At 35.7% G+C, this 27021-nt stretch overlaps 1 protein-coding gene across 1 annotated transcript in view; it reads right to left on the bottom strand.

The window, feature by feature from the left end:
* Positions 1–27021, bottom strand: part of CNTNAP2 (contactin associated protein 2) — a 2991056-nt gene that overhangs the window by 5724 nt on the left and 2958311 nt on the right. Inside the window, exon 24 of the mRNA XM_053715812.1 lies at positions 3033–3104. Within this exon, the coding sequence (XP_053571787.1) occupies positions 3033–3104 (72 nt within the window). The remainder of the gene's footprint in view (positions 1–3032; positions 3105–27021) is intronic.

Genomic DNA, 27021 nt, shown 5'->3' with positions numbered 1-27021 from the left:
ATATATCTATACTTATATATAATCATATAGATATATATGTATATATACCTGTATATTGATCAAAATACCATCTGATATATGTAGAAATATGTCTTTATGAATAAATAACATATTCTTCTATGTGAAGAACATTGGAATGTAAAATATTAAGATTTTCATGTTGGGTTTGTGCACGAGTAAGGTGTTACCCCCCTCATTTATCACACTCCATTGACTTCTATGGGGAAATATGTTAATGTGATCCTGATATTTGAAGTTTGGCTTTCGGTGTGCGAGCAAAAACATTTTACTTTCAACTTGTAATATGAGCGCTACCCAACTCCCCCAAAAAGCTTACTTCTAGCATTGTTAGCATGGAGCACAAAATAACGCTCCACTCGTAATCTAGCCCAATGTGTGTAGCATTTTAACACTTATGAATTTTTTTTGTACAATGATAGAGAAATTAATGTAACCATAAAAAAATTATATTTAATCTAGGAATAGGCTGTTCAATCAGGTACCACAATAAAGAAATAGTTTAATATATGTATATACTAATTATGCTTTCTTCTCTCTTCCTGTTTAAAAAGAGGTCAGATACTCTAAAACTGATCATGGAATAATAGATATTGATTTAGCAGTGTGTATGACTGTTCACTGTTATTACATTTTTAAGTACAATAAAACAGACAGTTTACGTCATCCCTGTTTTTTTACATGATACATATTCTGTAAGGTCAACTGAAGTTAGAAATGTAATGACATAATAAATCACAGTAATATAATCTAGTGATTACAAACCCTTGTGATGTATATCTCATAAGGATTAAAACATATAAACAAGCCAAATTACTATATAAAAGGTCATCCATTTAAAAAAAAAAATAAACAACTTTATTTACAGTTTTTTTAGGTCAAACTTACAATCAAACCAATGGTACAGCAGTAAAAGGATTCATCCTCAGGACAGAAAGAGAACTTTTAAATCTAAGCTTTACCAAGTGTGATTTAATAATGTCCTAAGTACAAAGTCTATTTTTGCTGTAAACAACTATCTTCTATAATAGCTTGCCCTATGCAACTACGTTTATGTCATACAAAGCAAACAACAATAATAGAATTCAAACTTCCATAACCACAACAATGTAGCTGAACCATTAAAATATGTCTACAAGTTCCCCAGGGTATCAATCTCCATATCAGACCAGTCATAGCCATCCCAGTAATGAAGTCACTCCCCTGTCCTATCCTCAGCTAAATCCATATTCTAATCTTCTCTCAATTTAGCATTAAAGTGAAAGTCAATCCTAGCGTTTTACAAAGATTGGCTATTGAAACAAATAATGGGGACTTTCATTCATTAAGTTTAAGATACTTCATGTAGAAAGCTCCTTTATTTGTTTCAATCGATTGCCGTTCTTAGCTGCTACAGCAGCCCACGGCTAAAAAAAAATTTTACTAAGAGGTTTTCACCTCTTAGCCAATAGCCGTGCGGTAAATCCGGCTTGGCGGCCATTGGCTAAGAGGTGAAAACGTCACCTTGTAGCAAAACATTTTTTTAGCCATGGGCTGCCATAGCAGCGAAGAACGCCGATCGATTGAAACAAATAAAGGAACTTTTTACATGAAGTATCTTATACTTCATGAATGAAAGTGCCCTTTATTTGTTTTAATTTGTAAAACGCTAGGATTGACTTTCACTTTAAGAACATAGTCAGAATTTATAAATGACATCCATTTTTTTTATAGAAATGTATTAACACTTTATAATTATAGATAAATATTTATAAAAGTTAAACATTACTTATTGAGATACACCAAATCCTTACTAGAATAAAAACAATTTATAAAGGTTAGGCACGGCTATAAAAGTAATATTCTAGTGTAAAAGAAATTGCTGTGCTTCGCTAGAGCGTTTTCTATATAGTCATATTAAAGGGGCAGAAAACACTTTTCAATTCCATGGCATTTGTTTTGTTGCTATACAATCATTTTTTTAATAATAAATTAACATCCTTTTTACTGCAGTTATTTTTCAATTAAAACAAAAATCCATATCACCATTAACAAAATTATTTGTATCAATATATTATACCTACTTTTTACAATGTGTGTTTATATTTAATGTCCTGTTTATATTTAAATCCTTAAAAAGGCTTCAGCACTTAAAAATAATAATAATAAAACAAATGCTAAGTAATATTCACTAGTGTTATGAAGTGATTAGTATTTAATTCCAAGTATAGGGTACTCCCTAAATCTTTAATACCCAAACTCGCCATAAATCATTAAAGGGACACTGTACCCACATTTTTTCTTTCGTGATTCAGACAATGCATGACATTTTAAGCAACTTTCTAATTTACTCCTATTATCAAATTTTCTTCATTCTCTTGGTATCTTTATTTGAAATGCAAGAAAGTAAGTTTAGATGCTGGCCCATTTTTGGTGATCAACCTGGGTTGTTCTTGCTGATTGGTGGATAAACTCATCCTCCAATAAAAAAGTGCTGTCCAGAGTTCTGAATTAAAAAAAGCTTAGATGTCTTCCTTTTAAAATAATGATAGCAAGAGAACGAAGAAAAATTGATAATAGGAATACATTAGAAAGTGGCTTAAAATTGCATGCTCTATCTGAATCACGAAAGAAAACATTTGGGTTCAGTGTCCCTTTAAGACAGACGGAGCATACAATTTTAAACAACGTTTCCGTTTACTTATATTATAAAATTTGTTTTATTCTCTTGATATCCTTTGTTGAAGGAGCAGAAAAGCACTATTTGGTGCTAGCTGAGCACACAAGGTGAGCCAATGACAAGAACCATATATGTGCAGTCACCAATCAGCAGTTAGCTCCCTGTAATGCATTGCTGCTCCTGAGCGTACCTAGTTATGATTTTTAGCAAAGGATACCAAGAGAACAAAGCCAAATGAGATAACAGGAGTAAAATGTAAAATTGCATGCTCTATCCAAATCATAAAAGTTTAATTTTGACTTTACTGCCCCTTTAAATTTTTATTTGCAGTGATAGAATGTTGTAAGTGTGTTACCTCCAATAATTGCAGAGTTCCTGTTCACCCCATCTTTAATGGCCTGTCCTTCATTTGGAATATCTGCCGTTTCTGTAACAGAAAACAAAAGTAAAATATTAAAATAGTATTGTGAAATTTTGCTTGGATTATAACATTAAAATATATATATATGTGTGTGTAAAAGATTTAGCATTTCATTACTGTTTTTTAGTTGATATTGATTTGCAAGAATAAAATGAACCATTTGCAGAAAATCTGAACATATTTAATATTTATTAAGTAAGAGCTAATCTAAGTTTCCTTTGAGTGATGCAGTTTATTGACTTGCTAACATAGCATACCATCTCCATTAGATACAGAGCCTAATGAATTCTGCCAGAGGGACATTATTCTGTGGTTTGTGCTCTGAAAGAATTGCGTCCTAGCAACAGGATTACTTATTAAGACTCCTGGGAATCTCCAAAGGCCGTGCATGTGACTAAGCACTGCATCGTCTGTAGCCTGGGACCGCAAGCATTTGCATCAATTACACAAGGCACAATAGTTCAGAGGTGTCCACGTTTTGTATATGAGGGGCCACAATAAAATTGTTTTCACTTGAACAGATTTGTGAGATTCTGTTAATCGAAATATTGTTTTTTACAGTAGTTGTATATAAGATAGAATAAAAGTGTGTATTTCTATCATGTAGTATCCCTATGTAAATACATTTATTACACTATATACTTTTTACTGGATATTAGACCTTAAAAGGACAGTAAACCTTATTATTTTAACAATATTGTGCAGTATGTATATAACAGAAGATGCTACTGGGCACTCACTTTTGTAAACTTTATTATTCACTGAGATTTTGGCCCCTAAAAACCACCACTCTTCACTCATAACAGCCAACTTCTTGTTGATTTTTTTAAAAAAAATCATGTCACTAAGCTGTTTGGCTAATGACAGCAATATCCCTGGTGCCATTCCCTTCCTGCGTTGGATGAGAGCATCAGCTACATAGTAAAAAAGAGACACGCTACACCAAAGTTGACACCCCCATTCAGCACGGGAGGACGTAATGTAATAGTGAGTGGCTCCATGGATATTGTAGTAATTGGGCAAACAGCTAAGTGATGTGCAAAGAAAGCTGCTTTTACTAAGACGTCAGCTGTTCTGGGAGTACGGTGGAGGTTTCTGGGGCAAAAACAGTTACAGTTAATAGCAATTTTACACTATCCATAGATTATAGTACCTTGCATAATTTTCCATCCAAGCAATAATAGGCAAATCCATGTTTTGCAAATATCGGATTCAGAAGATGCTCATATTTCTGTTTTTCAAAAAGATTAAAACCAACTACAGAAAGCAAATTTCTGAGCCCATATGTGGAGTTATTGTATCAGTGCAACAATGATTACAATAGTTGACTACATCAGGGACATTACATAGCTGAGACAAAATATTTAAACATGAATTCTGCATTTAATGTACAAAACTCCAGAATAAACAATTATGTAATGAAAAATCAATACTAGTTAAACACACAGGTACAATCCAACATCGAAGCCGCAAGTATTGCATCTCCTGAGTAGAAATCAGCTGCGGATTGGCAGCTACATATAATTGCTTGGCTCACTGATTTAGAGCAGTGGTTCACTAACCTTTTTCACCCACCTCTCCTTGTCTCCATAAATTCACCATCAGAATATAATAATCAGGATATCGTATGTCACATTTATTAATTACTTCACTATTAAAAACATTGTTAATCTGATGGATGGGTTTAATGAAGTGATACCAGTTTGCCAGTCTCGTTTCATGTAACTACTTACCAGGAGTCTTAAATCGTCACTTTCTGAGATTTGGGGGCCATGTAGTGAGCCATGTCCGCCTGACATCGCTAAATGCCGACAGCATATGCTGTCGCCATTTATCATTTTTCTTGTGAAATGCTTGTGCAATGCCGCCCTCTGCACATTCGCAGAAGCTAGCAGGGACTGTCAATCATTCCGATCATATCATATTGGGATATTATTATATAGGGGGTTATCTTTTAGCTCTTACAATCAATTTAAGGTCTATGAGGTTTTTGTAGATGTCAATAGTTATATTAGGAAATTATCTTTGCAAAAATATTTTGCTGATAAGAAAATCAAAAATGATAATCTCAGACCTATTACAACAGATTTAATGGACTCCCATCTTAACGAGGGCGTCATCACCTACGAACCTCACACGCTTATGGAAGATCTATTCGATAAGTATATTCATACTAACCTCAAATCTACGTTCGTTCCACCCAAGAACAATGGTAATCATATTGATATCTTTGCAAACTTGGTATTGGAAGACTTAGACAAATTGGCGAAAAAACAAAAAAAGTTAAGGTATAAAAACAATCTTAATCGTAATGAACGGAAAGCTTTAGCTAGTTTGATGAATAGATCTGACCTGGTGATCAGACAGGCGGACAAGGGGGGGGGGGCATAGTTTTGCAAAATATACAAGACTACCTACTGGAGGCAAACCGAATATTAAATGACAAGGAGTATTATAATACTCTATGTAGTGATCCTACCTCTAGGTTCCATGATCAGTTACATAATATCTTACAGAAGGGCTTGGATATGGGTATCATGAACAAACATGAAAGAGACTACTGTCTCCCCAAATACCCCTGTACTGCATTCTACTCTACTATCATCTGCCTAAAGTCCATAAGGACCCCCTAAAACCACAAGGTAGACCAATCATTGCTGGAATAGGGAGCCTTACCGACTCCCTATCAGCTTATGTTGACCAATTTTTGCAAACATTTGTTATTACTCTTCATTCCTACATAAGGGATTCGACTGATTTAATATTAAAACTACAAGATTGTAGTCTGGACAAACATTGTTGGTGGGTCACCTGTGACGTAGGAGCCCTATATTCAAATATACAACATGAAATAGGAATAAGAGCAGTAAGCTCCTTCCTAGAACAAGATATCTATATGCCTGCTCAACAAATAGATTTCATTATTCAACTGATAAACTTTATTCTCAAGCACAACTACTTCTTATATCAAAGTAGATACTATCTTCAAATCAAGGGAACGGGCATGGGCACCAGGTTCGCTCCTAGTTTTGCTAACTTGTTTATGGGTTGCTTTGAACAAGCTTATATTTATGATACCCACTATGCAGCGAACCTGGTGTTCTATGGCCGTTACATTGACGACCTGTTATTTAACTTCAAAGGGTCAGAGGATGATATTAGAGGTTTTGTAGACCATTTGAATGACAACACGTTTGGGATTTCGTTTACCCATAACATAAAAAGGGATGAAATTGAATTTCTAGATCTAATTTTGGGGAGGACACCTGATGGAAAAGTTTCCTCAAGAACTTTCTTTAAAAATGTTGATTGTAATAGTTTTCTCCACTATGAGAGCAACCATTATAAGTGTTGGAAGAATAATGTCCCATATGGACAATTTAGAAGAATTAGAAGAAACTGTTCCATAATAGAGAATTATGACATACAAGCTCAAGTTATTGGGGAAAGGTTCCTCGAAAAAGATAACCCACAGGATTTAATAGATCGTGAAATCAATAGGGTTAGAAATGAAGACAGGTCCTGTTATTTTAACAAGAAACAGAAACACCAAGAAGCATTCAAAGAATGCAATCCACCATTATTTATTACAAAATATAATTCTAACCATCATATAATAACCAAGATTCTGAATAAACATTGGCCAGTCTTAACAAACGACCCTACTCTAAAGAAAATAATAGGAAATAAACCAAAAGTGGTGTTTAGGAAAGCACCTACTTTAAAAACTGCTCTAGCTCCCAGCAAGGTTGTTAGGGATAAATACACTATCACCAACAGTGGTTGTACCAACCCAATGGGGATTGTTTTTCCAAAAAATACAACTATTTCTAGAAATAAAATATCCAAGTGCTGTAGGAAACGCTGTGGGATGTGTAGTTTCATATCCCACAGGGCCTCTACTTTTACATCATATACCACAGGTGAGACATTTAACATCAAGGGATTTATGACATGTGAGACATCTTTTGTCATATACCTTTTGAGTTGCCAATGTGGGGTTCAATATTTCGGACGCACTTGTCGTAAGATCAAAAAAAGATGGGGTGAACATTCATATAACATCAAAAAGAACTCCAAATCTCACAGTGTCTCCAGACATTGTTTGATCTATCATAACAAACAAAAAAACCCTATGAGAATTATACCAATTGAGGCGATCTCCAGATCGTTCCCTAACGCCTTTATGACTCTCAGGAAAAGAGAGACATTCTGGATTAAAAAAATTACAAACACTTCAGCCAGATGGGCTTAATGAGAACCTTGACATGGCAGTTTTCAAATTATTCCAATAAGAACTCTATAGTGATTGGATACAGTTATATCCTATCCACTATCTTAATGACAATTGAGGTTGGAGACATCTAACTCCATCTAGTACCCCTACAGACGAACTTACGACCAGATGAGACATTATTATCAATTTGAGGCTCTAATCAAAATTGTCTTAATTATTACATTTATTGATACATCTCCGGTCACTATTAGTCAATAGTTTGGTATCAACCCATCATTGTGACATGTGATCTGGGTCAGCTATCAGAGAAATTTCTATAAAACCTATCTTTTATTTAGTCGAAAGATACTAGGATTATGGCCAGGATGTGGCCTTGATACATATAATTCTTTATTATCAGAAACAGTCATTGTGGATTGTTTGCTAGATTGTCTATAATATGGTTCATCTATAGATATATCAGTTTGATATAACTATGATTTATCGTGAGAGAAGTCATCACTATCATTAATTCCTAAATGAATACAGATGCAACCTTATGAGCTAATTTATGAATAATAGGAAATACCTTGACAACATCATATCACTTTTATAACTATCTTTGCTCCTTAGGAGGATAACTATCTGAGACTCTTTATATGTAATATCTACTGTTATTGTATCGTATATCATGACTTTATTAATTTGTATAAGTCTTTAATCGGCCCTTTTTCATCACCTTTATTGCGTATGTCACGCATTACTTTATAAGGTTATTATAACAATAACCATCACATAATATCTGATATGATTAACACATTTTTAAATTCGGAATCTTCTATTTTCCTCCACTCACCAATAACTAGTAAGACACCACTCATTCTATCAACTAGTCAATATCACATTTCACATATTTTCATTCTTATTAACTAGATACACTATGACATTTATATGTTGGTCATTAGTAGTAGTAAACTTGATGAATCTTAGTTCACTCTTACTAGTACACTGTATCACTATCTAGGTTGATGTATGATATAAACCCTCCTAGCAAATTCTTTAGCTTATTTTCCCCTTCCCCCCCCTTTTATATTTCCCCCTAGTTCACCTATATACATACAAACCCACGAACACTTTATCACATATTTTAATTATTTGTTTATTACACTTAAAGGGTTACATCTGCCATTTGTTATGATATTTTTCGGTATAGGATGTGGGAATTTTAATTAATTTTTTCATAAATTCAAAATATTGGATAATGTAGTCTAGATGAGCGATCCAAATTATTTATATACTACTATATATCTCATTATTAAAAATAATGGATAGCGAGTAAAGATGAGATATCTAAATAACTTACTAACAATATGACACTGCATTATACAAGTGTATGGTGTATTATACATTTTTAGATACATTTTTATCAGTATCTAATCATTTCTTTTACGATTTTTGGGTACTATAGACATTGACACATATATCATCTTTAACAATCAGACTGACGTTTCTCTGTTGTACTAGTAGAATACTAACTTACACTTTGTCCCTATCCACCAATAATAACCGAGATCTCAATAAGCACAGCGTATTACTGCTATCGATTGGCTCACGGACATACTCCCCTTAGAGATTTCGTATACACTGTTAGAGGAAGAGAAATGAGTGCCGATTGGACTAGGAATACACTCCTTTTATTATGCAAATGCCGATTGGAGCATGCTTACACTCCCTCTAAACTAGCGAATACGATTGGAGGAAATTCCTGTACCTGCACAACATGTCAGATGACACACTGCAGGTAGTTATACGCTCGAGATGGCGTATTTTTTAAAATAAGTTTGCAATCAGATAGAGATCGATCTAACTGATGCCCCATTATCACACAATCTTGTTTTCCCTCAAAATAACAATATGACTATGGAACTCGTAACCTTAGAAGGTAAAGAGGCAAAACACTGGTAATATCATAAAGGGCAAGTTTGTTCTCTCTATATACAGCTCACGATACTATACTGTGTTGTTCACGTTTATTTAGCATGACTCACACAAGGTTGTGTCTTCAATTACAGTCTACACAAAGGTTCCTTATGAATTTATTTCTATCATATGAATATACACATCAACATATTATTTATGGGTATAAGATGTCTTTCGTATTGTGGGGGACTGATGTTTTTACATTTGATGTATGTGGCCTATGCATATATTTATTTTTATATCTTTTACTGAGACTGGTAAACATGGTCCTGTGTTACTTATTAGTTTCTTTTTTATGTATCAATGGAATTTTATTATGTGTCAATGAAATTTTTTTCACAACGATCTGCATGTATTAACCAATTTGTTTTTATGTCTAATTGTGGTCACTATAGTTACAAATTGTTGTATGGTTGCTATACCAAGGATGTTTCTTGCTAATGATCTGCATGTTTGTATCCACCTGTTCATTCCTATGTCAATTATGGTTACCATAGGAATTAATTGTTGCTGAGCACACATTGGTGTAGATCTTAATTAACTGTCCTATCAGAAAACTTCTAGGTTTGTCTATTTTGTTATATAGCAAGTGTATTTCTTAATGTTTTATTATAGCCTGATGAAACAGCCCATAAGAGGCTGAGAAACGCGTCGCTGTGTTATTAAAGATTTTTAAACTTTTATATACACTTGCTTTTGTGGTATTTGACCTAATTACCAAGCTGTGGTGCACCTTTGCACTATCTGTCCTTGTACAATCTTTTGTTGCTGGAAGCTGGGGATTATCTCTGTGTATAGTCTACTGGGCGACTTTGAGGTTCCAGCTTGCTGTTACTGCACCTGGAGGTGCTTGGTATCCTGTAAGTACGATCTTATGGTTACATCTTCCCCTTGCTCAAACGTTATTGGGCCATGTTGGTTTGCTTTTTATCTCTTCCAGGCACCTCACCACAGGCCTTCTAAGGAACTCTTACCGGATCCCTGTTGAGGGTTAACAGTGAGCTGGACTACTGTGAAGCTCCAGCCTGCCTCATTAGCACCGTTTGGGTGCTTTATGTTTGTGAGTATATATCTATACTTGTATTCACATTTTTCTGCTTTGGTGGTACTAGGCCATGGTGGCGCCTCTGTTTTTTTCTTTTCCCAGTTTCTGACCATCAGGATGACCATCCTTTGACAGAGTGCTGCCGCCTTCTTTGGGATTTTTTCTGTTTGATGGACATTCATATACCATTATAGATTGTTAAGTATATTGTCACTGTTGTTATATTATTTGACATTGTTGCACTTTTCTATTAATTTAATTATCCATATTTAGTTTGATTTTATATATGCTTCACTTGTTAATGGGAGGGGCACCCTAAAGGGTGTGGTGTGCTTTTGTGTACACCATTTTCTATACTGTCATATTGGGATGATTGCAGTCCGCCACAGAGCACCGGTCTTACCTCGGGCGTAGAAAGCAACATCCGCTGCTTGATAAATCGGCCCTTTAGAGTAATTTCTTTGCTTGGAACATTGTTGTACAACTGCTCTAATAAACACATTTTAAGTGTATTTTACTTGGTGAGATATTACAGTTTTGTGAGAAAGAAGTGGCTCATTAGTTTTAATGGTAGAAGTTGCAGAGTGTGAGAATATTTTCAAAAGCACTATCGTGATCACGAAAAGCTGCTGCCATTTTTTATGCAAGATATTAATTTTGTTTCTAAACCAAAACCACACCATCATACAAAACAATTTTAATATAAATTAACTTAGAAAAAATGTAAATCATCTCTTAGATACCAAAAAGTAAAACAAAATCAAATGTTGACATTTTAAATAGCACTTAATCTATGTAAATCTACCTAATTGTAACATCTATATAGAACTTTTTATACGGTCCACCAGTGACCCTGCAAGTATATATTGATCAATAAGCAGAAAGCTACTGATGAACATTGTTCAATATCACAGAAATTACAGGTAAATCAATTAATATAACTCTTCAAAAGTTGCATGAGCTCAGAGGAAAAATTGTAGCTGGTGAACGTCATCATCTGATATAGTTAAAGCTAAGAGATTATTAGTGCATACTCCAGAGACCAATAGTTAGAGACAAATTGCTAAGGTGTCTGAACATTCTGTTCAATATGAAAAAAACAAAAACAAAACAATCATAGTCTTGCAGAATGTTCTTCGCTTTACAAAAGAATTCTAAGAGTAAAATATGTTAGGTCAGGGTTCTTCAAACTTTTCCCCCCCAAGACCCAGTGCCATGATACCACATACCTTTGGGACCCAATTTTTATACTTGGTCTGAAAATTTCCTAAGAAATAAACAACATGATAGCTGCAATTTTTGGCAAAGAGACTAAAATATGTGCATGCTTTATTCATGATTGTAGTCAAATTTGAAAACGTTGTATCACTCTTTTACAACACACACATACTTTCATATAACACACACTCTCTCGTACAACAACACACACACACTTTCATATACCACACACATACAACACACATACTCTCATATAACACACACACCACACACACTCTCATACAACACACCACACACACTCCTACAACACACACACACTCATACAACACACACACACTCATACAACACACACACCCCACACACTCTCATACACAACACACGCACAGCACACACACAATCTCATACAATACAACACACACACAAGTCGCGACCCAGTACACATGGTGTTGTGACCCAGTAATGGATCCCGACCCGTGGTTTGAAGAACCCTGTGTTAGGTCATATAACTAGAGAACAGTCATACATATCCAGAAGTTAAATATGGAGCACAGATAGCCATAGTGTATTCTGCATAAAAACAAAAAATAAAGATTGTAAAATCGCCAACATAAGCAAATGCTTTATAAAAATATAACGGAATTGAATGTGGCTATCATTGACTTGATTGCAGTAATACAAAATATTTTACTGATATATTGAGCCATAAGACTAGTCTGAGGCTGACAATCACAGCAGTGATTATAAGGATAGAAAAGGCTAAATTGATTTTTGCATGAAGTTTAAATAGAATCATTTTTTGCAATATACTCTATTAGCAAAAATGCATCTAGTAAACGTTATTACTGTTTTAGCGGCATACACAGATATGCTACTTGAAACTAGAAGATCAGGATACAAACACCATGGCTGCTCAGACAGCTGGCTGTGATATATATTGTGTCAGCAAAAACGAATGCGTGTTGTACAAGCCACTGCTTACTCTCTGAGAAGGTGTAGTGTTTGAATGCTGGGGCACGAGGCTCTTACAGAATATGCTCATACGCCGTTTAAAAACAGATATAACTTTTAGTAAAGGCATTTTTGCTAATATAATTATATTGCAAACAGGTTTCTATTTCAAACTTAAAATGCACCATGCACTTTTCCATTTTGATGTTTCTATCCATTTAATAGGAAATTACTATTCTTTCCTAATAATTAAAATAATAATAATAAAAAAAAGAATTTATATAGTGCTTTTCTCCTAATTGGACACAAGGAACATTTACGTAAAAGAAGTTACAGATTTTATTCCTGAAGGGCCTGTGTAAATGGGAAGTATTGAAGTATAGGGAAGTTCATAGCGCTGCGGAACCTGTTGGCGCTCTACAAATACCTGATAATAATAATAATAAATTTCTTTATAAGTCCATGAGGTGACTTCGTTCACTGTGCTGGGGAGAGTGTTCCATAGAGATGGGGCTGCATGGCTAAAAGCTCGCAAACCACAATTATGGTGAATTCTTGGCACGTTTAGCTTCTGAGCATTTGCTGATCGAAGAGTGCGATTTGGAACATAGGGCACAAGTAATTATTTAAAATAGCTTGGTGCTTGATCATGCAGAGCTTTGTAGGACAGCAGGCCCATCTTGAATAATATGCACCATTTTATAGGCAGCCAGTGCAGGGAGTGGAGGATGGGTGTCACATGGCAACATTTTGACTGGCCAGTTAGCTTTGATGCAGCATTTTGCACCAACTGAAGGCAATGGAGTAGCTTTTCTGGGAGAACATAATAAAGTGCATTGCATTAGTCCAAACGTGGTGTCACCTAAGCATGGATGATCATTGGAAGATCTTCTGTAGGAATCAGGTGCTTGATTCTGGCTATATTCTTTAAATGAAAGAACGAGGCTTGCACTGTCGCTGTTATGTGATTAACTGTTACGCATAACACCAAGATTCCTTGCTTGATTTAAAGATTTTAGTTTGGCTCTACATTCTAGACCAATTTGTTGATCTTGTTGCAGCTTAGTTATCATACTATATACTATTTCTACCCATCACAAGTAGGTCTAATCATTTGTTAACATAAAGCTGATTTGTTAGCTCAATATTTCTTAAAAGGTATTCGCTTCATTATACTTGCAAGATTTGTTATAGTTGGAGCATACAATTTTAAACAACTTAGTTTACTTCTAATATCTATTTTGATTCTTTCTCTTGGTATCCTTTTTTGAAAAACATACCGAGGTATTCTCAGGAACAGCAACACACTACTGGGATATATATATACCTCTTGTTATTGACAAAGTGTGCAACAATCTCCCAGTAGTGTATTGCTGCTCCTTCAACAAAAGACAGCAAGCGAATGAAGCAAATTTAATAATAGACATAAATTGGGAATTTGTTTAAAATGGCATGCTCTATCTTTAAAACATTTAAAGGGACACTGTACCCAAAAAAATTCTTTCGTGATTCAGATTGAGCATGAAATTTTAAGCAACTTTCTAATTTACTCCTATTATCAAATTTTCTTCATTCTCTTGGTATCTTTATTTGAAATGCAAGAATGTAAGTTTAGATGCCAGCCCATTTTTGGTGAACAACCTGGGTTGTCCTTGCGGATTGGTGGATAAATTCATCCACCAATAAAAAAGTGCTGTCCAGAGTACTGAAACAAAAACAAAAAAGCTTAGATGCCTTCTTTTTCAAATAATGATAGCAAGAGAATGAAGAAAAATTGATAATAGGAGTAAATTAGAAAGTTGCTTAAAATTGCCTGCTCTATCTGAATTACAAAAGAAAAAATTGGGTACAGTGTCCCTTTAAGCTTCATGGCCATTTTATGAGCTGATTTTTTCAGAATTAACTGTACATATAATAGGAATTCCAGACATAATAATGCAAAAAAAAATGAATTAGTTATGCAAGCACTATTTGATTTTTTTGCAAACTGCAACCAGCTTGTGTATATATATATATAAATGTTCATGTAAAACCTAATTACGTTTACCCCTGGTCTCACTGTGACCTTTAACATTTACTTTCAATATTAGATTGATGTGGTATTGACAGTATGGAGATTTTTTACATTCACTGCTTAGGGGTAGCAATCCACTTATTGAATGATTTTTCTTCTTTATCCAATAATGAGAATTGTAATCAAATAAAGGATTTGGTTTTCTGCCAACATTCTTGACTAAGGTTTTCACTATAGAGGAGAATTCCTGTATTACAAATGGGTAATTGGGAAAAATAAGTAATGATAAAAGCAGATAAACATATATAGATAGAAAACACCAATGTCTGTAAAGTTAATTCAAATGTCAATCACAGTTAAAATACAAAACAACATTTATCTAAAAAATATTTTACATCTTCTTATGTGATACAAACTTCCCTTTCTTTAGCCAAGGGAATGAATGTCAGTACTCTCCGACATTCATCCATTGCTACCTTAGCGGCAAATCCTTCACCTTTGAACTTGCACCTCCTAGATCCCTCTTCTTTAAACTTCATTTAAACAGACCCCTATGGTATCACAAATACACCCTTGTAAATATAGCCCACCACATATCACTCCATCAGTAAACCCTACCAATGTCATCTATCTCATCACAAATAATCCACCCCAAAAAAATAAAAAACACAAGTGCTTAAAATAATCAAGATAAAATTCTCTCAATACTACTTTTCCTGAAGTCCAGTTGAAGAGTCAGGGCCTGATATTCAAAAGTTTTCCACTCAGGTGGGATCAGGGGTAGAACCACTGCCGGTGCAGCGTCACTGAACCAGTGCCCAGGGCTAGGTGGGGCCCAAAGCATAGCATATATAGGGCCAGATTACAAGTGGAGCGCTATTATTTGTGTGTGAGTGATATAAGGTTTTTACTTTTGTTTGTGTGCAAGTTAACGCTTGTATTACAAGTTTAAAGTAAATGCGAACGTCTGAGCGCAATTGCAATTTAAGCTAGAATTATTACCAAAACCTCAGAGCTCTGGTTAACTGTTTCGCAAAACAAAAAAGTGGCACAAAACACATCAAGAATACATTACAAAGTACAGCTACACTCGCAAAAACACCATCTAAATTGCACACAAACGTTATAAAGGCTCAAAGATATGAGATCTCAGGAGTTAGAGAAAAAAAGGCAGGCTAAAGGCTTTAACATTGAGAAACATACTACATACATATACATGTCTAAAGATGTATATATATATATATATGTTTATAAATGTGTACATATTGTAAAGACATTATGATATATTCATTACACATATGTATTTATGTATGTATATATATATAAATATATATATATATATGTTTACAGACATATATACAAATAAAAAAACATAAATACACATGTATACATAAATACACATATACGTAAGTGCATTGGAGACCTTTGCAGTTAAGTAGATGAAAACAAGAAAAAACATTTATGCAATATTTTTATTTAATAAAGTGTTATACTGTGTATTTACTGTAAATATTTGACATTCCAATGTTCTGCACATAGCAGAATATGTTCTATGTATTTTGAAATATACATTCCTATATATATATATATATATATATATATATATATATATATATATATATATATATATATATATATATATCTGTATATATCTATACCTATATATAATCATATAGATATATGGGTATAGATATACTGTATATTGTACCAAGAAAACATCAGATATATGTAGAAATATGTATTTATGAATAAATAGAGCATATTCTCCTATGTGCAGAACATTGGAATGTCAAAAATTGACATGTTGAGTTATCGCACTTGAGAATATGTGTTCAGGTTAGTATACAAGTGTGTTTCTTTCCCACTTTTTTTGCTCCACTGACTTCTATGGGGGAATAGGATATCGCGTGCACGCGATAATCTAACTTCAGCTTTTTGCATGCATCAGGTTAGTGCGCAAGCAATTCTTTTTTTAATTTAACTTGTATTCGAGTGCAACCCGCGAAAGTGCTAAATAGCACTCCACTCGTAATCTGGCCCAAAGTGAGGTGGTGAGGTCATGCTGCAGCTGAGTATCATATGCTGTGTTCATGCGCAGGGTTTTAGCATGATTGATGGATGGGGCAGGATGATGACGACGAGTCACAAGATGACTGAGAAATGTTTTAGTTTGAGCGCCAATCAGATCATCGGATCCTTCAGGGCGGGGCTTGGCTCCTTAGGAGTTAAGTAAGGCCCTCCTAATGGAAATCTAGAGCGTTCACCGCTGCATGTGGAGTCTTGGACAGTGGAAGTGAAAAAGGAAACATTTCCTGGCTCGGGCAAGGTCACAGTAACAGGCAATCAGGTAGGTAAACTACTGTACTATATTGTTCATCAATACAATCATGATCAAATAAGTGTGTGTAAAACATTGTTTACAATGTGATTAAATGAAATAGCACTCACTGTGTAGATAGAAGCAGTGGTCTGATACTGCTTTTTATCCATATTTTTTTTTTCATGATCTGGATGCCTATTTTGTATATGTGTTTTATTGGATTTAAGTAAAACTCTTTGTTTTTATGCCCTAAAGGCCGCATTGGTTGTTGGATGCTTTAATTACCATACCATGCCAATTCCCAGTTCTCTTGTATTGTAATTGTAGGTCGGAAACTTCAGTGAAGGAAGAAATATAGAGGGTCTTCAAGCATGCAAGGAAATATATAAATAAAACTCTGGTTCCATATGATTTATTGTCACTTTATAGAACCTCATTTTTCTGCAGTATGGTTTTGCAACACATGAAAAAATTACCTGCTGAAAAAGTATGCATGTATGGTGGGGGGGGGGGGGTGCGCAAAAATTACTCTTGCACCAGGGCCCTCTGTTCATTAGGTCTGCAACTGGGCAAGATCATCTATGACAGCTCGTCAGTATGGAGAGGTCTCTAAAAAATGTTAGAAACACAAATTTTTATTTGAAAGATGATTATCTCACTATGCATGGTTCTTGATGTGAAGAAGATATACCTACCTATTCGCTACAATGAATCATGTCCACCAGACATTGCTGCAAGTGGACAGCATACTCTGTCTACATTTAACATTGCACAAACATTTCACAAGTGATGCTTGTGCAATGCCGCCTCCTACTCACTGGTGGCCAATCGGCCGCTAGCAGGGGCTATCAATCATCCTGATCGGATCAGGATGATTTTAATCAACCCCCTTTTATGCGGTGGGCAGGCTAAGTAACAGCGTTCTTAAGCCTGAAACGATAAACCTCTGAAGCAGCAATTGCTCCTCGGTAAATGGAGCCCTATGTGTCAAAATATATCTCTAGACAAATTCCCTGTGGTGTCTAAATTCGATAAATATATACATTATAGCAGTTTTGAATTGATTTTAGAGCTTAAACCTATAGTTCCATCTTTGAAGTATTTGGCCTAAATTTGCTATAAATTATTAGTTAAACATAGACATATGAAGTATTCCTAAAATCAGGACAACATAACAAATCGATTTGGTGATATTTATCTAGCTACACTAGTTTTGCAGAATTGGTTATCAAGAAAACTACAAAAAAAAATCTTTTTCCACCCCCCCCCATTTTTCAGTATTAAATTAATATTTATTGTTTTTTATGTGCTCATATAGGGTATCACTAGAAAGGCCTGTTTGTCTGTTAAAAAATGGAGTATAATATGTCTGGGTGCACTTAACAAGAGAGTGGACAATTAAGATAAAACCAATGTTTTGCCAATTGTTTTTAAGAAACTGTGAAAAACCTTGGTCCCATAAGGGTTAATGTGTTCCCAACAATCTGTTTTACATGCTTGAGTGTATAAAATTGTTTATAAATAGCTACTTTGCCTTTATTGTATTATTTTGAAATAGCAATTTTTTCTGTTAAAATCACCACCTATATGAAAAATATGAATACTTTAGTATTCTCTTTATAAAAACAAGAGGCACCAAGCAGCATTCAAGTTACCAGTTGAAGAAAGGTATGTGGGCTTGTTCTTGAGAACAATGGATTGAGGCTTCAATTAGCAAAAGCAACAATTTAATTTACTAAAAAACCTAAGGGCTAGATTACAAGTGGCGCACTAAATTTATTGCACACGATATAGCAATATCGAGCCCGTGTTAATCTGTGTGCGTTGAGTTAGCGCAACTGAAGACCTTGCGTAAAGGGTTAGAGCTAAAATAAAAGTTGCACCAAAAACAACATAAATACATTAAAATAAGCTGTTAAACACTATCTGATTAAATATGTTGCGTGAAGTCAGATATCGAGTAATCCTACGATTACCTGGGTAAAACTTACATTACCCAGGGGCTGTGGTAAAACCCAAGGTAATTCTAGGATTACCCAAACGCTTCTAGATAAAGCTAATCACAGCACTATTTTCGTTCTTTGAAGACAATAGTTCTTGCAAATCACTGCATCAAACATATACTGTATAAGATGCACTGTAATTCCCAATCTTCACAAACATTTTTGCCTACGCCTTTAGGGTTCAAAGGGGGCAAAGGTTCCCTTGGGGTGGATGCCAGAGGATCGGCGGGGCGCCCCCTTTCAACCCCCCCGTTCCCTGACATCGCCAACACTAACTAAACCTATTAACTCCTAAACCGCAGTTCCCAAACATCGCCGACACTAACTAAAACACTAAATAAAGCTATTAACCCCTAAACTGCCATTCCTCGACATAGCTGACACTAACTAAAACACTAAATAAAGCTATTAACCCCTAAACCGCCTTTCCCCCTCATCGGCGACACTAACTAAACCTGTTAACCTCTAAACCACCGTTCCCAAACATCCCCAACATTTACTAAACCTATTAACCTCTAAACCGCTGTTCCCTGACACTAACTAAAACACTAAATAAAGCTACTAACCCCTAAACCGCCATACCCCCACATCGCCAACACTAACTAAATCTATTAACCCCTAAACCACCGCCCCCCACATTGCAACTTCCTAATTTAAACTATATTAACCCCTAAACCTAACACCCCCTAACTTTAACATAAATAAAATAGACCTAAATTAAAGTTACAATTATTAACTAACTACCTATTTAAAAATAAATACAAACTTACCTGCAAAATAAAAATAAAACCTTAATTAATTACAATATAACTATTTACTAACTACCTAGTTAAAATAAATACAAACTTACCTGTGAAATAAAAATAAAACCTAAGCTTAAACTAATAAAACCTAACATTACTAAAAATAAAAAACCTAACATTAAAAAAATTAAAACTACAATTACAAAAAATAATAAACACTAAAATAGAAAAAATAAAAAAAACTACCATTACAAAAAATAACAAATGAAATGATCCAAAATAATAACAATTATTCCTATTCTAATCCCCCGTTTAAAAAAAATCATTACAAACCCCCACCCCCCCAAACCCACAAAATAAAAAAAACCTAACTAAAAAAGCCTAATCTACCCATTGCCCTGAAAAGGGCATTTGTATAGGGCATTGCCCTTAAAAGAGCATTCAGCTCTTTTCCGGCCCATTAAAATAAAAAAGCCCTAATCTATAAAAAAAAAAAAAAACCCCGCCAAAAAAAATCTAACACTAACCCCAAAATCAGTACTCACAGTTGCTGAAGTCTGGCGAAAGATCTTCATCCCAGCGCAAAGCATCTTCATCCAGGCAGCTCTATCTTCATCCATCGCAGGACCGGCATCTTCTATCTTCTTCATCCCTGTGGAGGCGGAGTGGTCGGTGGATGCGCGAAGGCAGAGGTCCAGGCGGAGGTCCTCTTCATGCGATCGTCCGCCGCACACTGAAGATTAAATGCAAGGTACCCCTTTTATATAGGGTACCGTTGAATTCCTATTGGCTGAAAAATTATAATCAGCCAAAAAAAATAAGAGCTGCTTAAATCCTATTGGCTGTTCAAATCAGTCAATAGGATTTAAGCAGCTCTCATTCCTATTGGCTGATTTGAACAGCCAATTCAGCCAATCGGAATTGAAGGAACGCCATCTTGGATGACATCATTTAAAGGAACCTTCATTTAGTCGTTGGACGTTGGATGAAGAGGATACTCCGCGTTGGATATCTTGAAGATGGACCCGCTCCGCATGGATGAAGATAGAAGATGCCGTCTGGATGTTTTGCGATGCGGGAGTGCGGCGGTTTAGGGGTTAATATATTTATTATAGTGGTGGCGATGTCCGGTTCGGCAGATTAGGGGTTAAAATATTTATTTTAGTGTTTGCGATGTGGGGGGCCTCGGTTTAGGGGTTAATAGGTAGTTTATGGGTGTTAGTGTACTTTTTAGCACTTTAGTTAAGAGTTTTATGCTACGGCATTGTAGTGTAAAACTCTTAACTACTGACTTTTAAATGCGGTACCAGTCTTGACAGGAGAGGGTCTACCCCTCACTTTTGGTCAGACTCGTAATCCCGGCGCTATGCAAGTCCCATTGAAAATATAGGATACGCAATTGACATAAGTGGATTTGCGGTATTTCCGAGTCTGGCCAAAAAAGTGAGCGGTACACCTGTACCTGCAAGACTCGTAATACCAGCGGGCGTTAAAAAGCAGCATCAGGACTGGCTAACGCTGATTTTTAACCCTAACGCACAACTCGTAATCTAGCCGTTAGTAAGTTGTTTAAAATTGTATGCGCTACCTAAATCATGAAAGAAAAATTTGGAGTTTCATATACCTTTAAGAGTAATGTTATATAATAAACCCAGCTATGTAACATAGGTACAAATGGTATAGTAGTAGATGGTCATAACTGGAAGTTATCTCTATAGGTTTATTTTCAGATTTAAATGGTGAAAACATCCCAATAAAGTAATATAACCACAGCCTAACAGTGTTGTTCTGTCAGAAAAAGATCGGATCGGGATGACCGCAGTCAAGTTAAGGAGCCACAGTCTTACATCCGCTGCTTGCTTCTTAACTTAAGTTTCAGTCGGACCTGAAACTTCAGGGGGTAGAAAGCAGAATCTGCTTCTTGTTAAATCTACCCCTATGTGTGTGTTGCAAACTAGGAAAGTTTGAGGAGTAGTGAGGCAGATACGAATTACTGAAGGACTTTACTGGTGTACCCTTTGAGTCACAGGCTGAGCACACTTGGCATTACACTGATGCTTCACTAGAATGATAAGTAATTCTCAATGTCATTCCTAAAATACTCTTAGCAGCTCCATAGAAACATAATGTGACGTGTTTCATTTAAAAGTGCCTTAGGCTCAAGCTTCATTTATAGCTAACTATGACTCATCCTTTCTTAAGAGTCCTGCATTGAAAGGTGATGCTACTGGAAGTTCTAAAATGATTTCTGCATTTGCATCAACATTTCTATACAAGCAGATCTACTTATCATAAAGTTGATACCAATAGCAAATGATTAATTTACAGTAACTGAAATACTTTGCTCCTGCAGGATTTTTATTAGGACAAAATGGACTTTATAGTCACCTTATTTAAATTTGCATTACACATCATTGTTTTTAGTTCAATTATCTTTGCTGTGGTAAACTAAGGATATATAAATGAGTTATTGCACTACTCAAACAATCACTGTGTAGAATGTTGCAAGTTCAGTTTCTGAATTCTGCAGTATGCAATCCAGCCTCTCTCTTGTTTAATAGAAAATTTAGGGTTAAAGGGACATGAAACACTTTGAGATGGTAATATAAAATGATAAATTGTATATATTAACAAACTTTGCAATATACTTTATTTTGTCCCCTTTTACTTTAATTTGATTCTGAAATTGTGAGCTTTTCAGTTCCTGTTAGGAATGGAAGTGCAGCCATCTAGTTAAAATATGGCAGCTCCCATTGTTTTATAGACACAATGGCCCATATTTATCAAGCTCCGTACGGAGCTTGAAGGGCCGTGTTTCTGGCAAGTCTTCAGACTCGCCAGAAACAGCAGTTATGAAGCAGCGGTCACAAAGACCGCTGCTCCATAACCTGTCCGCCTGCTCTGAGCAGGCGGACTGATATCGCCGGAAATTAACCTGATCGAGTACGATTGTGTTGATTGACACCCCCTGCTGGCGGCCGCGAGTCTGCAGGGGGTGGCGTTGCACCAGCAGCTCTTGTGAGCTGCTGGTGCAATGCTGAATACCGCAAGCGTATTGCTCGCTGTATTCAGCGAGGTCTGGAGGACCTGATCCACAGTGCCGGATCAGGTCCGCCAGACCTTGATAAATAGAGGCCTAAAACTTTACACTTATTTTGTCAATATTTAAACAATTAATTAAACTTAAAAAAATACTTCTACATGTTTTTTCTCAGACTAATCTTTTCTTTGAATGCATCATTCTATCTAGCATGCATTTAGTGTTTAGTGCCCCTTTAAATTACAGATAAAGTGGGTATGCACAGTCTTTTTAGAATTATAAATTAATTTTCTGGAAAGCCACTTATTGAATTTCCACTTCACATGTGATTAAAGTGTGAAATTGTGTGAGTCAGATCTTGTCTCTCCTGCCACTCAGTTCCTATACATGAAGTAGTTGAATATGTATGTACCATCCATATGCTTTTGTCTGGGGCTCCTGCTGAGGTTAACAGCCTTTAATCAGACTACAAGGAAATTGTTTTGCATGAACTGAAATAAATAGCTCAAAGCTCCCTGTGTTAGAAAACCTGTGTTATTCATGCAAGCAGAATATTCAAGAGGTATAAAAGGCTGACAGTGCATCCTGCGGACAGTTTGTCATTTGGATTAGCAGGGGGTTGACATCCGGGCATTTATAAAAAATAATTTCATCCTCCCCTAATTTTCATGCTTAAATCCCTAGAACTATTTCATTAAGTGCAATATATGGGATTTAGTGGAACATTTTTCTAGACACAAACATTTGTTCATGTTCTTAACTCTTAAGTTTAATATAGTATCTTTATGTTACCTAGTCACATTTTTTTCCGTAATAACATGTTCATTTAAAGAAAAAAATAATTACAAATGAAGTGACTAAAAAACATAACAATTAAATGGTATAACCCAGACAAAATTATTGCCAATTAATCAATGTATGTATATTGTTGAACTTTGTTTTCCAAAAGACAATGATACCTTAGAGTCCTTAGAGGCTGAGATGGAAACCAGCTATGATATCAAGATCCTTTTTTCAGCAGGGCTGTATGACCTTGCTCTCTCTCTCCCCACAGATATTATATCAGCTACAGCAAAACAGAGATGCTGAGAAACTGAAACACTGGAATTTGATTAGCACTTTAATTTAATCTTCATATCATACTTCTTGTTGGGGCATGTGAAACTCAAAGTACTGGAAAACCATTTCAAATGAGCTTGGCTCTCTAGCCCACCCTCACTTGGATGTTGTATGGGCAAAGAATTTGCTTTGTCTAAAAGATTTGTTTCAGATTTTTCCCAGCTTTCCGTAGTGCCAAATATTGGATTCAGATTTGTTAACCGTTGGGAGCAGCAAATATATTTTAAACTAATTTTAACAAAAATCTTACAGTACAATGTTTGAATAATTAAAATAAACCAGAATTCAGTAATAACTGAGTCAATGATGAGCTCATAGAGGCACACAGCTGCACGTTCCAATACCTCTAGTCAAAGTGAAAATGTCTGAGCCTCCCCTAGTCTCCTACCTCCCTATGCTAGGTTAAGGCTTGAATGGACTTCCAAAATTTAGTGCCTGCATATCACTAGTTTTCACTATAGGCTGTGATTTTAACAAGCAAGAGCAGATATTTCAAATGACAAAATAAAGGTAAATAAGCTGTTTGTAAATAATGAAATTACACTCCATTTGGTAAAATGGATCACTAAGAACATTTTTTATACAGCTTTAAAATCAGTACAGATAATGGTAATTTGTAGAAGGAAATAAGTACTTTACTGTCTTTTTATTCTCTGTTTCCCATTATCACTTCCTATTCCATTCAAAACTGCCTTTAACAAAATACAAATATGTTGTGCTTCTATAAAAATAATTTAAAATTAACTTGTTTGTAGCCTCTGGTTGCCCCTTGCTTTGCAGTCAAAGGGGCCGATTTATCAAGCCCCATATGCATCTGTTTCCTTGCGAGCCTTAATTCTCGCCGGAAACAGGAGTTAAGAAGCAGCGGTCATAAAACCACTGCTCCTTAACTCATCCGCCACCTCTGAGACGGGGGACAGCAATCGGATATGATCGGGTTGATTGACAACCCCTGCTAGCGGCCAAGTGGCTGTGAATGTGCAGGAAGCGGCATTGCACAAGCATTTCACTAGAAATGCTTATACAATGATAAATGCCGACAGTGCTGTCGGCATTTATCGATGTCCGCCCCAAAGGCTGCATTATTCAATCCTAATAGAGCTCATCCTTGTCCAGAGGGAGAGGAATAAAAGTGAGCACTATGTGGGAGCACAAATTATTGGATAAACCTGTGATTTATTGTATTACTGCTGCCTCTAGAAGAAAAAAGAAAAGAGGTCCAGCAACTGTCAAGTAATTATGTAAATAGACATTTTGCTCATTTGAAATGTTTTGGTTTTAGTTTAGGAAAAATGGGATGGAACTCTCTTGCCCCTTTAAAGGGGCAAGAGAGCCAAAATTAACCCTTAGTGACCACAACACTTTCAATTTTCTGACCATTTGGGACCAGGGCTATTTTTACATTTCTGCAGTCTTTGTGTTTAGCTGTAATTTTCCTCTTACTTATTTACTGCACCCACACATATTATATACCATTTTTCTCGCCATTAAATGGACTTTCTAACGATACCATTATTTTTATAATATCATATAATTTACTATAATGTTTACTATAATGTTTTTTTATAAAATATGATGAAAAAATGGAAAAAACACACTTTTTCTAACTTTGACCCGCCAAAATCATTTACAACCTCCAAAAAACACCCATGTTAAATAGTTTCTAAATTTTGTCCTGAGTTTAGAAATACCCAATGTTTACATGTTCCTTGCTTTTTTTGCAAGTTATAGGGCAATAAGTACAAGTAGCACTTTGCTATTTCCAAACCATTTTTTTTTTTCAAAATTAGCGAAAGTTACATTGGAACACTCAATCCCTGAATAACCCTTCACATGTATATTATATGTATATACATTTTTTTTAGTAGACAACCCAAACTATTGATCTAGGCCCATTTTGGTATATTTGATGCCACCATTTCACTGCCAAATGCGATCAAATAAAAAAAAAAAACTTTTTCACAAACTTTAGGTTTCTCACTGAATTAATTTACAAACAGCTTCTGCAAATATGGCACAAATGGTTGTAAATGCTTCTCTGGGATCCCCTTTTTTAGAAATAGCAGACATATATATGGCTTTGACATTGCTCTTTGGTAATTAGAAGGCCGCTAAATGCCGCTGCGCACCACACGTGTATTATGCCCAGCAGTGAAGGGTACTGTCCGCCAGTACCCAGTTTGTTAAAAAAATATGCCTTTAGGGTTACTAAATAAATAAAACCCCAATCTTCTGTAGTGTAGCTGCCCCCCCTCAATACCCTAACCCCCCTCCCCAATTTTGATTCCTCCTCCCACTCCCTTCTTCTCATACAATTTGATGGAAATGTGGCGTGAGCGTGCACATGCCGCCCCCGCCCCCACCCACCCGCGCACACACTTTACTAACAGTATATGGAAGAATACCATCGATGGGCCGTCCACCCACCTCCGATTGGCACATCGATGGGCAATACAGAGAGGGCCACAAAATGTCCCTCTCTGCATCGGTGGGTAAAAAAAAGAGTATTGCAGTAATGCCTCAATATCGAGGCATCACTGCAATACCCTGAAAGCATCTGGAAGCAATCACGATCACTTCCAGCGCTTCAAACCACAAAGGACGTGTCAGGCACATCCTTGGTCATTAACTGATACTTTTTGTAGGACGTGCCTGACAGGTCCTTGGTTGTTAAGGGGTTAAACTTTCATGATTCGCAATTTTAAGAGACTTTTTCATGATACACAATTTTAAGAGACTTTTCAATCTGCTTCTATTATTAAAGAGACACTAAACCCACATTTTTTATTTCATTATCCATATAGAGCATGCAATTTTAAGCAACTTTCTAATTTACTCCTATTATCAATTTTTCTTCGTTCTCTTGCTATCTTTATTTAAAAAACAGGAATGGGATGCATAGGAGTCGGCCCATTTTTTTGTTGCGAACCTGGGTTATGCTTGCTTATTGGGGGGTAAATGTAAGCCTCCAATAAGCAAGCGCTATCCATGGTGCTGAACCTAAAATGGGCTAGCTGCTAAGATTTACATTCCTGCTTTTAAAATAAAGGTAGCAAGAGAACGAAGAAAAATAAATAGGTGTAAATTAGAAAGTTGCTTAAAATTTCATGCTCTATACGAATCATGAAAGCAAAAAATTGGGTTCAGTGTCCCTTTAAATTTACTTTGATCTATTGGTATGCTTTGTTTAAAGCATATTTAAGTAGGCTAAGTAGCTAGCTGGTGATTGGCGGCTACCTACATATGCTGCTATATGGCGGCTACCCTCATATACTGC

The sequence above is a fragment of the Bombina bombina genome, chromosome 5 (genome assembly GCF_027579735.1).
Source record: "Bombina bombina isolate aBomBom1 chromosome 5, aBomBom1.pri, whole genome shotgun sequence".
Taxonomy (NCBI): domain Eukaryota; kingdom Metazoa; phylum Chordata; class Amphibia; order Anura; family Bombinatoridae; genus Bombina; species Bombina bombina.
This window is presented reverse-complemented; position numbering and strand designations above follow the sequence as displayed.